The sequence below is a fragment of the Vollenhovia emeryi genome, unplaced genomic scaffold, assembly GCF_000949405.1.
Source record: "Vollenhovia emeryi isolate VEMERY1.0 unplaced genomic scaffold, V.emery_V1.0 DF939128.1, whole genome shotgun sequence".
In the NCBI taxonomy this organism is placed as follows: domain Eukaryota; kingdom Metazoa; phylum Arthropoda; class Insecta; order Hymenoptera; family Formicidae; genus Vollenhovia; species Vollenhovia emeryi.
In genome coordinates, this window is record NW_011967238.1 from 1 (window position 1) to 18,068 (window position 18,068).

The window sequence follows — 18,068 nt, forward strand, 5'->3', positions numbered from 1 at the left end:
GCTTACGTTTTACGTCCTTACGGAATTTTATGTGTGAAGGCCTTAACCTGCGTATCACCAATCATAGGGTCATTCTGATAGAACCGTTTCAATAATTCCGTTGAAATAGTTCAGTGATTGGTGATACGCAGGTTACGCTACGCAAGTTACGCTCCATGTGAATCCAGCCTTACTTTCTCTCCATATGTAACTGTTTGATAACTATATAGTAACTAATTGCCATCTCCTTTAAGACATATAAAAGATAGACTGCTTATGAGGCAGTGGAACCCTAGGTGGGGGCATCCTCCTGAGGGAAAAAGGACAACATGAATTTATTTGGGTATCTGTCTTCCTCTAGTGGACGTGATCTGAAGGCGATCACGTGATCATGCCCACGTGATCACGTACACTAGAAGAAGATAGAGACCCAAATAAATTGGTGTTGTCCTTTTCCCTCAGGAGGACATCCCCCACTACCTCATAAGCAGTCTATCTTTTATATGTCCTATGGCCCAAACTGACCAAATTGACCAATCAGAAATTTTCCCTAACCTTCAAACTGTAAGTTGGCGTCACTGCTCTCGCCCTCTTCCGCACGCTTGGCAGTTGCTGGATGTGCTGCGCACGCGGAAAAAGTGAGGTTAGGTTAGGTTAAGGTGTGCGACAGGAGCCAACTGGCGAGCGTGTAGGTCACGGACGTAGAGGACGAGCGTGCCACGGAGAATCATCACGCGCGAACGATGTCGAGCAGGGCGAAAAACAGGAGCAAGAACGGCGACGCGATCGAGAACGGCGCGGCCGATGATGTCGCGACGAAGCTCGCGGACGTCGAGCTCGACGCCGAGGAGACGCCGAGCAAGAAGCTCACGCACAAGGAGAAGAAGAAGCTGAAGAAGCAGCAGGAGTACGAGCGGACGATGGAAATGCTGACGCGGGCGGGCGGGCAGGGCCACAGCGAGCTCGAGTCCAACTTCACCATCTCGCAGAGCGAGACGCAGCAGCGCGGCAACCAACAGCTGGACAACGCAGTCGACATCAAGGTGGACAACTTCAGCATCGCGGCCAAGGGCAAGGAGCTCTTCACCAACGCCAGCTTGATCATAGCGCAGGGCAGGCGTTACGGCCTCGTGGGGCCGAACGGGTACGCTCTCGTCTCGCCTGCGTCTAGCGGGAAGTCAAGCTGTAGCTGTAAAACGCTTTACGAATAGCAATTAGGTCTTGCGGTATCTCTTCATATTCAAATGTCAACAATTTAACGAGATTTTCACCTTGTAATTTTACCTCGACGTTCGATTCGCCGATAAATTCGTCGAAAAGTATACGTTTTCGCCAGAGTCTGGAAAGTATGTTCAGTGTACGATTTGCGTGTACAGAAATAGTGTGTGATCCTTAAATGTTTCATATGAATTGTTATGGTATCGATGAATTTGTATAATATTATAGAATTATGTATTTTATAAAGGCAATGTTTCCTGCGAACGGTATGTCAATTTTGATATTTGTTTCTTTTATTACAGTCACGGCAAAACTACCCTGCTCCGTCACATAGCCAAGAGAGCCTTTAATATTCCGCCTACGATAGACGTTCTCTATTGTGAACAAGAAGTTATAGCTGATGATACTCCGGCTGTAGAAGTGGTGCTCAATGCTGACGTCAAGTGCAAGGATCTTCAAACGGAATGCAAGAAATTGGAGGAGTTGACAGAGCAAGGGGATACCACGGTGCAGAACCGATTGCAAGAGGCAAGTCATTGTTTTTGTGAACTTTGAACTTATAGAAAGTAATTGATAAATTAAAGGAAAGGATAATCTGTGATTTGCTTAGTAAATTTGCTCAATTTCTCCTACATTTTTTATTTGTTTTCTTTTCGAAATGTCCATTAAAAAAATTGCTTGTTAATTACAGGTGTACGAAGAATTGAAGGCCATCGGAGCTGATTCGGCGGAGCCGCGAGCCAGGCGGATCCTCGCCGGTCTGGGATTCAATCGTGCGATGCAAAATCGCGCGACGAAAAACTTCTCTGGCGGTTGGCGAATGCGCGTTTCGCTGGCGAGAGCGCTCTTCTTGGAACCCACGTTACTGCTGTTGGACGAGCCTACAAATCACTTGGACTTGAATGCGGTAATCTGGCTGGATAACTACTTGCAGGGCTGGAAGAAGACTCTGCTGGTTGTGTCGCACGACCAGAGTTTCTTGGACAATGTGTGCACGGACGTGATACATCTGGATCAGCAGAAACTGTGGTATTACAAGGGAAATTACAGTATGTTCAAGAAGATGTATGTGCAGAAGAGAAAGGAGATGGTGAAGGCGTATGAGAAGCAGGAAAAGCGCCTGAAGGACCTCAAAGCGGCCGGGCAGAGTAAGAAGCAGGCCGAGAAGAAACAAAAGGAGGCGCTTACGAGGAAGCAAGAGAAAAATCGGACGAAGATGCAGAAGCAGGAGGAGGGAACCGGGCCCACGGAACTTCTGCAAAAACCGAGGGAATATATCGTGAAATTCACCTTTCCGGATCCACCGCCGTTGCAACCTCCGATTCTTGGTCTTCAAAGTATGCGCTTCTTTTATGTGCCCAATTATCCATCGAATTGCGCGTGTAATAATTCGGGAAAGAAATATCGTTAGTCTATACGAAACAATGTAACGAAAAACTACAAATTGAATCTTCGCTTAATTTTTCGCAGATGTAACGTTCGGGTACGAAGGACAGAAACCATTGTTCATCGACGCGGACTTTGGTATAGACTTGAGTTCCCGAGTGGCAATATTGGGCCCCAACGGCGTCGGTAAATCTACCTTCCTGAAATTACTAATGAGCGATTTAACGTCTCACAAGGGAGAAATCACAAAGAATCACCGACTGGTGAGTGCAAGATTGCTGTGTGTTGAACAACAAGGGCTTTCTTCAAACTCGATTGTTCAGTCTGCCAAATAATTAAAATAGGATTTGTAGGGACGTTTACATTTATGGAACATTTTCCAGTCAAAATTTTCTTGTGTCGTGTATGAGAATAACAGGATTGAGAATGGAAAGGTCTCTCGTTTAACAACTGCTCTACTGCTGCAGCACCTTATTTTAATCTTTAACTATCCATGTCATACGTGACCTATTATTCCAAGTTAATTTGCATTTTACAGAGGATAGGAAGGTTCGACCAGCATTCTGGCGAGCACTTGACTGCCGAAGAGACTCCGTCGGAATATCTGATGCGACTGTTCGATCTTCCGTATGAAAAGGCGCGCAAACAGCTGGGCACTTTCGGCCTCAGCTCTCATGCTCACACCATCAAAATGAAGGACCTGTCGGGCGGTCAAAAGGCGCGCGTCGCGCTGGCCGAGCTCTGTTTAAACGCGCCGGACGTGCTGATTCTGGACGAGCCGACCAACAATCTCGACATAGAGTCCATCGACGCGCTGGCGGATGCCATCAACGAGTATAAAGGTGGTGTTATCATAGTTTCGCACGACGAACGGCTGATTCGAGACACGGAATGCTGCCTCTACGTGATCGAGAACCAGCAGATCAATGCGATCGACGGCGACTTTGACGACTACAGAAAAGAATTGCTCGAGAGCCTGGGAGAGGTCATCAACAATCCCAGCATAGCCGCGAATGCTGCCGTTCTACAATAATCGTCGACCAATTAGCGTAATTAACATCTTGGTGGCCTGTAATAATGTAAAAGCGATCGTCGGATTGCGATCAAACGCCTTCGTACGAATGCCCGTTTGTCCTATAAACGTCGGATTCGGATTTTGTATTATATCGTGCGATCGAGTGTAAAGAATAAATTGTTAACAACAAGGGGTTTGAGTCAATCTTGAAAAATCAGTCCGAGATTCACTTTTCTGCAATCTATTGGTTCTTTGTTAATTTTCAAGGTGTAAGAGTGCAAGTTCTCCGATAACTCGTTGCTTGCGGTGTAAAATTTTCTCGAATAACCAGAATTCAGATGTTTTACATTTTTTACACCGCTCTTTCTAACATTTAATTACATATCTATCTTACAAAAAGTAACGATACTGCAAATGACTGCGAAGGATTGAGATTAGATTGAAATTTGACCAATTAGAGTAAAGTTTACTAAACTTGAGATTAGTAAACTTTACTGCGATTGGTCAAATTTCAATCTAATCCCAATCTCAATCCGTAGTCTGATACGGGCTTAAAGCGCTCAAAATCGGTTTACATGATAAAAGTTTTTTTGTTCCCCCGACTGTACTTTCTTTCCCCTTCTCCTTTTCTCTCCAACGCTGGAGTTCTCACGTCGAGTGCAAACCGTGTGGTGTAGTGCAGCCACGGAGTGCAGGCCCGAACTTTGTGTTGCCGAACGTGTTCATATCTTTTCGCTGCAATAATCCCGATAGAGATTCCGAAAGATTAGAATAGCTGGTTAGTTCTGCGATCTCTTGCAGCTCGTTGAGAAGTGATCTCCGGACATCTAACCTAACTTGGTCCGTCGCGTCCCGGTGTCGTGGAAAACTTGTGATATTGTGACAAAACTCAGCCACGCTCCAACGTCAACAATGGCAGCGAAGGCGGACGAGGTGAATATACATGTATCGTTATTGTCAATTTTCAGCTGCACCTTCCTACTTTACGCATGCAAGATCTGATTACATTTTGCAAACTACAATTGCGAGCTGACTTGATGATGTAACGATGCCGAATTGCTCGGTTCTCGATGTATAATTGCAGAGATTCTTCGAATTAATTCGTGCCCGTAATACAGGCGCAAAAAATGTCCCTAAAAAATTTGCCATCAGAAGTCGAAATTTTGAAGCGCGAGAAAGAACCTGGGAGATTTTCGCAAATTGATTTAATTGACCATTTGCATTTCTCTGCTGGACGAAGTGTTTCAATTCCAACATCTTTTCCCACAGATGAAATTGGATATCGACGAGCTCAACGGCTTACTCCAGCAGGCCAAGAGGCAGCGGACCAAAGATACACTGATGCTGGAAGTCAGGAGGCTGCAGACAGAAATGGCGAAGTTACTGGAGCAGAAAGATACGTCCGTCAAGGTGACGTCTCCCACGCTCAGCGCCGCCCAGAAGTGTTACGAGGTGAAATTGAACAACTACGGATGGGACCAGACGAGCACGACGATGAAGATCTACATAACGCTGAACAACGTTCACCGGCTGCCCAAGGAAGCCGTCGTCTGTAGCTTCACGGAGAAGTCGCTGGATCTGCGCGTGCTCGGCCTGGATAACAAAAACTACCACCTGCCGATTACCAATCTGTGCGCGGAGATCGACACCGAGAAGAGCAACTTTAAAGTGAAGACCGACATGATCGTCGTGTCGCTCGCAAAGCAGGTAGCCAGAGACTGGTCGCACGTCACGCTGGTGGAGAAGAGAATCAAGGACGCGAAGGCGCCGTCCATGCCCGAGCTGAGCGAGGAGAGCGACCCCAGCACCAGCCTGATGAATCTCATGAAGAAGATGTATCAGGATGGCGACGACGAGATGAAGAAGACAATAGTGAAGGCGTGGACCGAGAACCAGGAGAAACAGAAAAACGGCTCGATTTTAGACTTGTAATCTCTGTACCGACTTAGATCTAACCTAGATACGTTCAGTTTCTTTTTTAATATAAGAAAAGTGTAATATACATTTTACAGTAACGCTCAGTTAAGACGAGAATGTAGAAAGTGCGCATTTATCTCTTCTTTGCTGTAAAGAGAATAAATAAGCAGCATTGGTGTAACCAGGAATATAGAGGTAAAGATAAAGAAAAAAAGTTTTCTGTTCTAATCTCATTGTAAAGTTAACAAAAATAGTATACATTGAATACAAATTTTGATACTTTTGGACAAAACAACAGGCCAATATTACGAGCAATAAAAGGTGAAAGTCAAATGTATTAAAATATTAAATGTATATTTTAAGCGAACGTTTCGGCGTCACAGCGCCTTCATCAGCGCAAAAATTAATCAAATCAATTCGATTCAGCTAATTACATTAATAAAACCATGGTCAACGATGTAATTAGCTGAATCGAATTGATTTGATTAATTTTTGCGCTGATGAAGGCGCTGTGACGCCGAAACGTTCGCTTAAATAATATTTGCCTGTTGGTTTGTCCATTTGTTTTCACAAGAAACGAGCTTTCCTTATCATTATTAATTTGATACTTTTGTTCGATAAACATTTTATTTATGGATGTACAATTAAAAAAATTATGAGTAAACAGGGATGTCGTGCTTGATCAAACTGATTCGTACCCAGGGTATGGCAGTAACGCGTTATAGTAACGCCGTTACCCTTACGATTTCCTATTTTTGGTAACTGGTAACGACGTTACTTTTTTTTGTAACGGTAACGTAGTTACTATTTTTAGTAACTGTAACGAATTTAACAGTTACTGTTATCGTTACTTTTTATAGTTTGAACCTAGTTATAAAATATATTTTCTTACATTTAGGCGGGGAAACGCTATTAGCGCTGAAAGCATCAGTCTGTCTTCGTCGCTCACTATATGTCAAACAAAAATAGAAGGTACTTTTAGCGCTGAAAGCGCACTCCCTGAACGCACCTAATCTTCAGGCATCGATCGATATTCATAATCTATTATTATCATGGGTTGTTATATTTAAGGTAAGTTTAAAGTTATTCCGCGAAAAATTTGAATGAAAAATTGAGAGCACAGTATTAAAACTTTTATTCACATTTTGAGCGTTTAGAAAAAGTTGAAGAAAAAGTTTATCTTTTTAAGTTTTTCATGGTTCTACAACTTTAAAATAAAAAATTGTTTTATTAATATCTGTTAGTAAAAAAACTATTGCAAAAGTAGACGTTTCAGTTTGATCTCGTTTCAGAATTAACAAAGTAACGAATCGTTATTTTTTAAGTAAACTGTAACGATAACGAGTTACTTTTGAAAATCAGATAACTATAACGGTAACGAGTTACATTTTTTACTCGGTAACGAGCGTAACGAGTAAGAATAACTAGTGTAACTTGTTGATATTGGAAAAAATTACATGCGTACAGCTGACATTTGCATTTTCGATAGATTATTACACGTCCGTTGTGCGTCAGCGGAGGAATCAATAAAACGACATGCCTCGGTTAACTAAAATCAGGTATCTTTATTATCTGCTCTTGCACTTTGCAAACCATCTTTTAATTTACATCGTGATTATTTGTAATCGATAGAATATACAAAACGTCTGTGACGAGCCCGATCAGCTGTGGACCGCGCTTCGCAGACAAATAAAGGGTTTGCGTGACCTAGATGCAACAGTTCGTTAAATCCTGCCTGCGATGTCGTTTAACATTCATTAAGTGTTCAATCGAATACCATGATCAATTGATTTATGCTAATATTACATCATGACAAATGCACAGCCCGAGTACAAAACTCTTTGGAATAATAAGCTACGCTTGTTTTACGCGGCGTTCTCTCGTAAAACAATCAATCAATACGCTTGCAGTTAAAAAAAGAACTCAAATCTAAGTTCCGCGTCTACCAGGGTAAAATGGAATGATACGTTATCTATGAAACTATCGCGTGACTGCTGCTTCTTTGCAAATTGGCACTGAGATGATAAATCGTTAGTGAACGACGTTCTCGTTAAATAACGTCGTTAAGACATTTTGAAGTGACTTTCAAGTGAACCTCAGATATTCCTTATACATATATCTGCAATCAATCATTTACATAATTATCGATACATGCCGATAAATCGACAATGAAACTTATGCTATTCTCGAGAAGGATAGACGTCGACATAATATCTGTAGATTTGAAAAAGAAAAGTTTTTTTCAGGTTTTTCTAAATTGCAAAAATTTTTACTCCAAATTGTCTATTTATTTATGCACGAAACATTATTCGATTACGCTAGAAATCGTATATTAAAACGCAGCGTCAACGGCGTACGATTGAAAATTGTGCGTTTTCTTTTTTATCAATCAGGAAGATAACACTAACGCGATCGATTCGTTCAAAAGTGTTCCGTTCACTTGATTGTGAACTACGATCGATTAATCTCGAAATTCCAAATAGCAATTCTTCGTTAATTACGTCTCTTTGTCGGATGTCGATGTCGCGATGCTTTCGAGTATTAGTACGTTATCGAAACGTCTTTTCGACTAAGAAAGATTTAACAAACAAGATTATTCGTAACGGCTACACACCTCAATTCATTTTGGTCATGATATAAAAATATTCCCCCTGCAGCTTAATCATCATGACGTACATCTCATATAATAATACAGTAATATATAACAGCCGCAACAAGGAGAGTATACGCTGAGTCTTACACAGTCTAAAAACGACACTTAAAAGGGTACACGTTTTGTTATACGAGCCGTTCACATTCAATTCGTGTTACGCATTTAAAAGTAGTCAGCTGCGCGCACGATCACGTTAACGTAAATCGCGTGGCACAAACCAAATTTGACAAACAAGATTAAAAATTTTCCGAATAGATTAAAATACATATAACGTAGCACACTGTCGTAACATAAATTTTCAAATTTCACCAATTTTCGTACATGGATCGCTCGTGCGTGAACGTTTAGAAATCGCGCTGTAAGAAATATTCGACTGATCAGGTAATCGAAGTCTCGAGATATTTATCTGCATTTGTATAATACACTTAGGCACAAATTTTCTACTTGAATATACCCATTTAAAAATTACAGGAAGCTGTTGTGAAAGTCAATGCGATGTACTACTCCCATCTTAACGGCTAAACAAAAAACAAAACGGCTCTCGTTCGGATTATGCTACGAGTATCGTGTGATCGTTGCAGCTTACAAGAAAATTGATATTTGACGCAGAGCATAAACATAAACGCTGTCATACAGTGCGGAAGTCGCGCAAACGATCATGTTGATCGTCGCATACATGATAGTTAGTGTTTGCGACTATGAGCAAGCGTTTATGATTTTGCAACCAACGCATACGTTGCTTTTTCTTTTTTACGATATCGAAAGACGAGACACATGCCAGTGAATACATTTGACAGTACATATTCTGACTCTTAGCAATGAGTTTCTCGTGGAAGAAAAATATAAGCACAGTTTGCGTAATGCTTTTCTTTGCCATCAACTAGATTTTCTTTGTCGGTTGCCGCCGCTGTTAGTTATATTCAAATATGACGAGCCGTTAGAAAAGCATCACGCAAATTACGCTAAACTGAACACCGTTTGGAAAATAAGGTAAAAGATGTTGCCTTAATTGTAGGATACTCGCATCTTACCTACGTTACGAGTTTTAGAGAACAGAGACGCACCATGCGATAGTACGTATCTATTTGAAGGTGCAACATATCATTTGAGGAATGCCCAAGGATTAAACTTTAATGTCGAAAAGATTACCACGCGCCGATCACGACTATATTATCGCGATATCGCATTCATAACTAATCGTAGATGTAAACATATGTACACTGCAGCACAAAGTGACTATAATGTGCTTCAGATTTAATGCATTATCTTCCGGTTAAAATATTGTTTTTCTTATTATCTCGATTATGAACAATTATCTCGATTAACATTGACGAGTCAATCAACGACCGAAGTGAAATTTCACGATGTCCGTTCGAAAAATCATTTTGAAAGAAATGTTTTCGAAGTTTTCTTGAAATATTTAAAATTAAAGTGCACTTCTCCTATAATTATATGTACCTTAATCTCTTTATACAGACAATCATATGGAAATCAGTGGAAGCATAAAACAGACGAGTGGGAATGTACAAGCGTATCTCATACATAGCAAAATATACCTAATGGAATTTAGTACAAACCGTTAAATATAAACGTTAACAATGTTTCCACAATTTATGCAAAAATGCATTCTAACGAATCATATTTACAATCCGTAACTCTATGAAAAATCATGATGTACATATCGAAAGTCCTTTTTTTCCCTTCGTTCTCTTCGCGGTAAAGAGTTTACTGCATATTTCACGCATACAGTCCCTTCAAATTACGTCTAATTAATTAAGAGATTTATAATTCTTCAGCGACGCATACAATCCTTCCGATTGTACATCTATTTTATCACACGCACTTTTCTTTCGTTCCGTTTGAAATTGCATATTTCCAAACGAAAACGTTCGTTCTATGCGGCAAACTAAATCGTCCATAAACTTCGCGCGTCGCAAACGATGTATTTGTACATCAATAAAAATTACTGGACAACTTAATCGCGAATACTGAAGAGCCGTTTACATTCTCGCGCGATTTACGCAATAATGAATAAAAATATATTAAGAAGAAGAATACAGACGGGTATTGTACGCTATACTCCACTTTCTCTAAGTTGGAGAGGTATTAAAATACAAACTAAGATATTACATCATAATACCAATAACACAGTAAGAGGACGTTAGCTAATTGGACGCCTTAGTCTTTGGTTCCCGCGTGTAGGCTTATTCGCTAATACTCTCGCGAAGAATCTTGTAAACTTACTCGCTCGTTTTCGTAAGACGAGCTCGTTCGTTACAGTCCAATGACGGTCATTCGATGTACGTCTTACCGGACAGGAAGGGACAGCTGGATCTCGCGACTCGTCGCGTGGAACACCTCGCTCATGGCGCTTCGTGTTTTTTCCATTAATCCCTCCACGTCGTCCGTACCGAGTCCCTCGGTCGAGATGGGCGGCAATGTCGTCACAAGAACGCGTCCTTTAATTAAGGTCGATTTTAACAATTAAAGAAATTATTTTTGCAGGTTGCTCGTTCTGGAGAAGCAATTCTACTATTCGATAAATCATCGTTAAATTCTAATTTGTTACACGATTCATCATTCAAAATGTTAGTGAATTTCCTTATTGAAATCTCATGCAAAATTAACGTCGCCGACCTATAAATTGGTTTCTTCAAGATTCAAAATTTCTAAGACTTCTCTTCCCTAGTAGCACAATATATTGGCGCACAATGTATTGGGAAATAATGTAAATCTAGTATTCCCAACATTCGTTCAATATTGTTCTCTTATTTAGCCAATATGGCTATTTAGCAATATTGGTTTAATATTGTATTAATATTAGACCAATATTTGGATTGCATTGTTAAATATTGGCCAATGCACTTCCAATATAAATCTAATATTATATAATTATTATCGTGCAATGTTTACATTTATTCCATGGCCAATATTGACTTTACGTTGGACAATATCGGCCAATGCATTTCTAATACAACCAACATTGGACCAATGTTTAGCCAATGCAGTGTGCCACTAGGGTTTTACCTCTAATTAATTTGCGAACTCTCCCGTATGTTTTTGTACCCTCGCAGTTTACTCACCGGCATCAAATCTTTTCTCTTCCGCGGACAAGAAATAATAGGAGGAGAATACAACTGGTAGTATGGGCAGCTGCGACCTGATCGCGACGTGGAAGGCACCCTTCTTAAACGGATGTATCTCGCCGGTGTTGTGCCTGGTGCCCTCGGGGAATATCCACAGCTTGATCTACAAAAGCCGTCGCGATGAGAAACACGGTGGAGGAGCGAATAGAGTGGCCGACGCGATTCACGGCGCGACCCACCCTTTACCTTCTTATCCGTGATCTCCTTCGTGGCGGTGTTGAGGGCGGATCGCGCTTTCTCGGAGTTCATTCTGTCGATGAAGATCAGGCCGCACAGCCACGCGGCCAGGCCGACCGGCCACGCGTAGAAGATCTCCTTCTTGGCGACGACGGTGCACTTGTCCATCACCGGCCAAATGTCGAACATGCCCAATATGTCCAGCGAACTCTGGTGATTCGCCACAATTATACAAGCCCTGTTCTTCTCCAAGTGCTCCCTTCCTCGCAGCTCCCATCGCAGACCTAACAGAGTGCTAATGTGATGGCATAGCGACGACGCCAGCCTGCGAGAAGAGAAAAACACATCTTTCCCTGCACAACTTAATGAACGATAACGTCAGTGTTTTCTCGATCGTACCTGGCATTTTTAACGATACAGAAAATTTATTGCGAAAAGTATTACCTCGGCCAGGGTTTGAACGCGGACCTCCCTACACTCTAGGCAGACGCCTCGCCGATTCGACCACCGAGGCATTTTCTGTATTATCAAAATTGCCAGGTACGGTCAAGAAAACACCGACGTTGTTAATTATCGCTGAAGAATTCTTATTAGTTAATGAAAAACCTTTATCTTGGGGACTTTGGGGAGACGCAGGAAAGATTTAGGCGGGAGAATCGCTCTAATTCTCGTTCGAGTTTCTACGCGTGCTCTTTAAAAGAGATATTAATAAACTTTCTTATGTACAATTTTATATGAAACGAATTATCTCCAGACAAAAGATATCTTTTCGATTTTATCTCTCTCTTTCTCGCGCACGTGTATTAGAAGATAAGATAAGTACGTTTGATTTTACGAGCGTATAAACGTACGGTCTCACGTGCTCGAGTATTAAAAATCACGCGAACTTGTGCAAATAAAACACCACTTTCTACAGATAATCCCTTGGCGTTGATGCTGACGGCATTGTTGCGGCTCGTATTTTTAAAACATAAATATGTTCTCACGGAAGAATCACATCTGCATACCAAAGAATCTTACTAATGTATACATAAATGATCCACGCGATTAATATAAGTTAATATATGAATGAGTTGACGCAGGTGAGATCATAAACGTAATCAAAGTTCGGGCAAAGATTAAATATCTTTTAAAGACTTAGAGCGATTATCTCAAATATGAATTATGGATTTGCAATACTGCGGCACGTGTCTCTCTCCTCTCTCTCTAAATTTATTTCGAAGACGCGAGTCTATGCGATAAAGCACTTATCAAGAAACCTTGAATCGCGTATTGAGCTCTTCAGAATTCTTGAGATGTTAATAAAACATAGAGCATCTCTAGACCTTCGTACTATGTGCCACGTAATCTTTCTCTGGCGGGAGCGTTGATCAGTGTACGCACCGAGAGAGACGATTCGGGGAACGAGTGTTTATAGTTTTACATATAATAAGAGAAATGAACAGCGTTAGGATTTATTCCGGGATTTCGCGTAGACACAGTTGAACCATGCTCTGTTTGTCCGCCTGTTTTTATTTTAAGGGGGCATATACACCTACGAGGGTAAAAAAAATTTTTGGATTTTTACATATTCATAAAGTTTAATGTTTCGAGAATGTCTGGTGCAAATTTCAAGTCATAATTTCGAAAAATGACGAAGTTACAGCCCTGACAGTACAATGGCTTGATATCTATTTTTAGGCAACTTTTTTTTAACGTCTTTCCTAAATTTCCCAGATGTATGTATGTACCATATGTATGTATGTATGTATGTATGTTTCCCAGAAAAAAATTCCAGAAAATGAACGTTTTTTGGCCTTCTAGGTGTATATGCCCCCTTAAGCGGACGTGGAAAGTAAAGGAAAGTCCTCCATTATGCGGTAGACTTTGAATACGAGACAGCGGGTTTTCAACATCAAAATTTAATCTCAAATCTTTATTCACAACGTTTACCCGATCTAACGTGAATTTTCCACTGAACAGCTTTCACTCCAAGAGCAACAAATTAACGATGAAACCGACAGACGACGCCTATCAATAGCAAAAACCCTGCTATCTCATATTAGAAGCATATCTCGTAATAGGAGACTTTCCTCTGTGTGAAACGGCTTGACGGAAATTTCGGGAAGAAATAATCGAGGGGTAAAGCGCTGACGAAAATCGTGTACACCAATGCCCACTAATGCCCGGTGAGCATTACTTTATCTTATTATCTCATTATATCTCATTAAATTTTATAATGCCCCATTAAGGGCCTTAAAAATGCCTAGTAATGCCCAGTAATGCCGCAAATCTGTACACCACAATGCCCTCCGCAGTCTACCCCTCGGAAATAATTTTAACAAACCTAATGTTAAACTAACTAAAAGTAGACCTATCGATTCTTACGCAATTCAGTTAAGGAACTGTACACGAAACACTACAAATCTTTAACAATTGACGCTTCAAATGTCAACAAATCGAAGAATTAAAAAAAACTTCCCTCCCTCCTAATCAACAAATATTAACGCTGGCGGCGCATGTAATTTTAGCGCGCTTTAAAAGAATTAAATATCAGGATACAAAAATATTCCGTGGACATCCGAAATTATTGTATTCCGCTTCTCTTCATCGATAATCGGCGCTGTTTACATATGCAAAGTCCAATAGATTCATCTGGCAGCGTCCAAATAGACTCAGCGCTAACACCCAACAGTTACAAAGTGGTTCCCCAAATGTTCCACGCCCCGACGCATTGCCAGCAAAAGTATATTCAATGTCAACGAGCTAAATATAGCGGTCGTTACTATCGCGAGTGTCCCGTCGATCTCCGACTCCCGGGCATCCCTCGACAATTAAGTTTCACGCGTCCGAAAGACTTTTTCTCGCCGCCGCGGCCGTCCCTGCGCCGTGGAGGCCGAGGCGACGCGACGCTCATCATTCGATTTGCGGCGGCAGAGCTACCGCCCGCCATCGTTATGGGAAGCGACTCATTTTCTCCCATACGACGCGACAAGTTTAAATCCTCCCCTCCCCTCCCCGCCCTGCTCCCCGCGGCCCCAGGAATTGTCGCGGCTCGTCACGGCGTTCGCGGCAACAACCACAAACACCGCCACCACCGCCGCCAGAGTAGCAGCAGCACCACCGCCACCACCACCACCACCACCACCGCCACCATCATCATCGCGCCACCCACTGAACGAGCGCCGGTCAATAAATTCCCGTGGCCGTCCCGGCGGTGCCGCCTCGACGCCTGTCAAGCTCTCTGGAGAAGCAAAACGCGCTCGTGGAAGGCGACGGGGAGAAGAGCACCGGAGCGGAGACGGAAACGGAAACGGGGAGCGTACGCGCGTCGGCGACGTAGCAATATCGATCGGTCCGCGGGCGACGGGGGCTACTAACAGGAAATTCTTGACGTTGCCGGGCCGCAGCGAGATGACGGGCATGAGCAGGGCCGCGTTCACCATCACGACGCCGTAGTAGATGAGGAATTTGAAGTAGTAGCGGAAGGTGCGGCTGGTCTCGTACAGGAACGGCAGCACGAGGAGGAAGCCGACGAGGATCACCTCGAAGCACGACGGGGCCATCTTCCCCGAGAATTCGACACATACACACGCTGCGCGAGCGCGCGCGCGCGCCAACACCTTCCGCTCCCTCTTTTGCCTGCCTTTTTTCCCAACGCGCCCCGCGAGCGATTACGCTCACGCGAGACTCGTCGTTGCGGGCCGCGGACGGGCTCGCCCGAGACTCGGCGGGGCTTCCGACGACGCTACGCCACCGGACACGGGGTCTCTCCCTCGGTAGAGCTACCGCGCGACGTAACACGCTGCTGCGCAAGCCGAGCACTGCCGTGTCCGGACTTCGGCGGCGGCGGCGGCGGCGGCGGCCGCGCCGTTTGCAAAAGGGGGAGAGAGAGACCCTCGGCGTTCTACCCCCTACTAACTCGCGGGAGATCCCCGGCCTTCGCTTGGCGCGCGCCGCGGCCTCGCTTCGGCTCCGCACGGGTAGGCACGGCCGATACGAGGCCGTCAATTTTCGTCGTCGACGCACGGTTATCGTTGCGCGTTCGAGCGAACGTTTGTTAAGCATTCAATTTTGTCACACCAGTCATTCCGCTTGTTTTAAATAAAGGCTGGTCTACAATACATGGAGTAAGCTGGAGTAAGGAGTAGGAGTAAGGAAATAAATCCATTTTATTTCTTACTCCTACTCCTTACTCCAGCTTACTCCAGCTTACTCCATGTATTGTAGACCAGCCTTCACAATACAGACGCCTTGAACCGGTCGGGCCTAGAGCTTGTTATAATTGACGACTGTATCCTTGCGTACACGTCGTTTTTCAACGCGGCGAACTGCGCACCGATAACTTATCTATTTAATTATTTGTGCAATTGTGTCCTAAACATCGCATTAAACACAAGGCGCACGTCACTTGCCCCGAGCATAATTAAGTCGCGCTTCTCCGAGGGAAAGTGCGACAGAGAGTTTGGCGAACGACGAAAATGTACAGTTAGCTTCATGGTTTCAATGGCAAGTTACTTTTCGAGATAGAAGAGAATTGCTGTGTAAGAGATATTGAAAGCATATAATGGTTCATTTTGTGCCATTGAAAACAAACCCAAGGAGAAATGAAAAGTCAAGACGACGTGAATTTCATGTCATATTGACCATATTATTGACCATAATATAAATGACATCAAATTGACATCATCTCGTTTTTCATTGCCAGTAAGAGACGTGGTTAAAGTCTATTCTCTTTCTACCTTGTATACATTTTGTTATAACGTTCTTCTCTCTTTTTCAATACAATTTAATTGCATAATTATCACTTTAATTATATTAATTAATTAGCAACATTTATTTACTTAATTAATCGTAGCCAAACATGTAAAAATAATGGTCGTTTAATTGTAAAAACGACATTCCGATTGCACTTAACGATAAGGCGATTGTTCGTTGTACAAATATTTTTCGGACGATCACATGGTGATCAATCGTGCTCATAGATGTACGTAAAACGACCACGAAACTTCTTATCTTGTCTCGTGAAAATAGATCTCGCATTTGTTTTCAATAAATACCACTGTAGTTTAGATTAGATCATTCGAAAGGAGCGCACAAACGTTATCTGGCCGTGATGTCTGGCTACGATTAATCAATCAGATATCTTAATAATAATTCTATAACGTAAAATATCACGTGAATAGATACTCTACAATTTCGTTAGGATTGTAATAGTAAATCTACACGGTCGAAAAAAAAGAGTTTAAGATGATCTAATTTTAGTAACTTCTCCATTTTCTTTCGGTTTCCTATAACTTCAACCGTTCGTTTTCGTTTCATTCCGTTTAGCAACTTCACAATTTCGAAGAAGAACCTATTTTTTATATCGTTGCGAACTGGGTTATCGGAAATTTCGAATTGATGCCTTACACTAAACATTGCACGTATTGCGAAAATTGCGAAAATATAAATGTCATAGTTATAATAAATATATAAGTAAAAACCTAATATGTGCACAAACTTAGAAGTACAAACATATATATTTGTTTGGAAAAATATTTTGTCGATTGTTATACACACGTGCATTTCTCTCATTACGACAATTCCTTAATTTCTTTTAAGTGGGAGACATTACTACTATAATACATTTAGACAAATGCAACTCGAACGAAATCCGATAGTGATAATGAAGTCGATAAAGATGATACTATAAACGAGAAATGACAACTTGAGGGGAGGCAGTTTCCTCTGATTAAAGTCACAGACGGGAGTGCTTAAGATACAATGTGAACACTCAACTCAAGTAGCATCTATGAGTATTTTTCTGGAGTCCAAATATTCTTAATTTTAGAATATTTCAATCGAATATTCTATAAATATACATAGATTATTACAATTAGAAATCATATGTCCACAATAAAGAACCTAAACAACACGTGTGTCTAAAAGGCATCTCTAAGGCGTCTTTAAGTCATGTTTTGTATATGTATATCTAAGAGGCGACCTAAAGACGTCTTAAAGATGCTTTTTAGGCATGCGTGCTGTATGGGAAGAACGTTTTTAGAATATTCGTCGAGAAAGTCTTTGGAATATTCGTTCAGAATAATTTTTGACTATTAATCGAGTTTATGTATTGCGCATTGTTTATTGCGTAATACATTTATCTTATGCAAATGGCAACGAAACCTGTGATCATACCATACATAACCGACACGCTATATTCGATAAATTATTCTGTTCACATTTGAAAGAGATTTATAGTAGTGCCAGTCGAATATTCTACGAACATAAGATAAATATATAAGAATGATTAAGCAAAGCTTCTTCTATGAGGAAGCAATTTTAATTCACTTGATACAAATGGAAGATAAAAGAAGACTCTTTAAAGACACCTTGAAGTATGTGAAATTAAAGAGATTGAGAAAAGCTTATTGTTCCGTCACGAAGACTAATTAAAAAGAACAAACAGTTTCATATTTTACATCTAAATCAGGAAAATAATGATTTTATAATTATTATTTTCTCTTTCTATTCTTTCTATATTTGTACATGTATTCTTTAATTTTTTATAGGAAGCAGTTAATTGTTTTTGAAAATAATGGTATTCTGAGTTATA

The 18,068-nt window shown here is 41.6% G+C and overlaps 3 protein-coding genes across 3 annotated transcripts; 2 read left to right on the forward strand and 1 right to left on the reverse strand.

Moving 5' to 3' along the window:
* Positions 1–580: 580 nt before the first annotated feature.
* Positions 581–3,788, forward strand: LOC105568502 (ATP-binding cassette sub-family F member 1). The gene is made up of 5 exons (XM_012024211.1): positions 581–1,123; positions 1,500–1,725; positions 1,889–2,534; positions 2,668–2,846; positions 3,122–3,788. The coding sequence occupies exons 1-5, from the start codon at positions 723–725 to the stop codon at positions 3,614–3,616; spliced, it is 1,947 nt and encodes a 648-aa protein (XP_011879601.1). The 5' UTR covers positions 581–722; the 3' UTR covers positions 3,617–3,788.
* A 386-nt stretch (positions 3,789–4,174) lies between these two features.
* LOC105568503 (calcyclin-binding protein) lies at positions 4,175–5,740 on the forward strand. The gene is made up of 2 exons (XM_012024212.1): positions 4,175–4,531; positions 4,868–5,740. The coding sequence occupies exons 1-2, from the start codon at positions 4,511–4,513 to the stop codon at positions 5,528–5,530; spliced, it is 684 nt and encodes a 227-aa protein (XP_011879602.1). The 5' UTR covers positions 4,175–4,510; the 3' UTR covers positions 5,531–5,740.
* A 1,318-nt stretch (positions 5,741–7,058) lies between these two features.
* LOC105568504 (1-acyl-sn-glycerol-3-phosphate acyltransferase alpha) lies at positions 7,059–15,623 on the reverse strand. The gene is made up of 4 exons (XM_012024213.1): positions 14,852–15,623; positions 11,501–11,816; positions 11,252–11,417; positions 7,059–10,627 (listed from the first exon to the last, which is right to left on the reverse strand). Exons 1-4 carry the CDS (start codon positions 15,034–15,036, stop codon positions 10,476–10,478), a joined length of 819 nt encoding a protein of 272 aa, XP_011879603.1. The 5' UTR covers positions 15,037–15,623; the 3' UTR covers positions 7,059–10,475.
* Between the last annotated feature and the right edge of the window lie 2,445 nt (positions 15,624–18,068).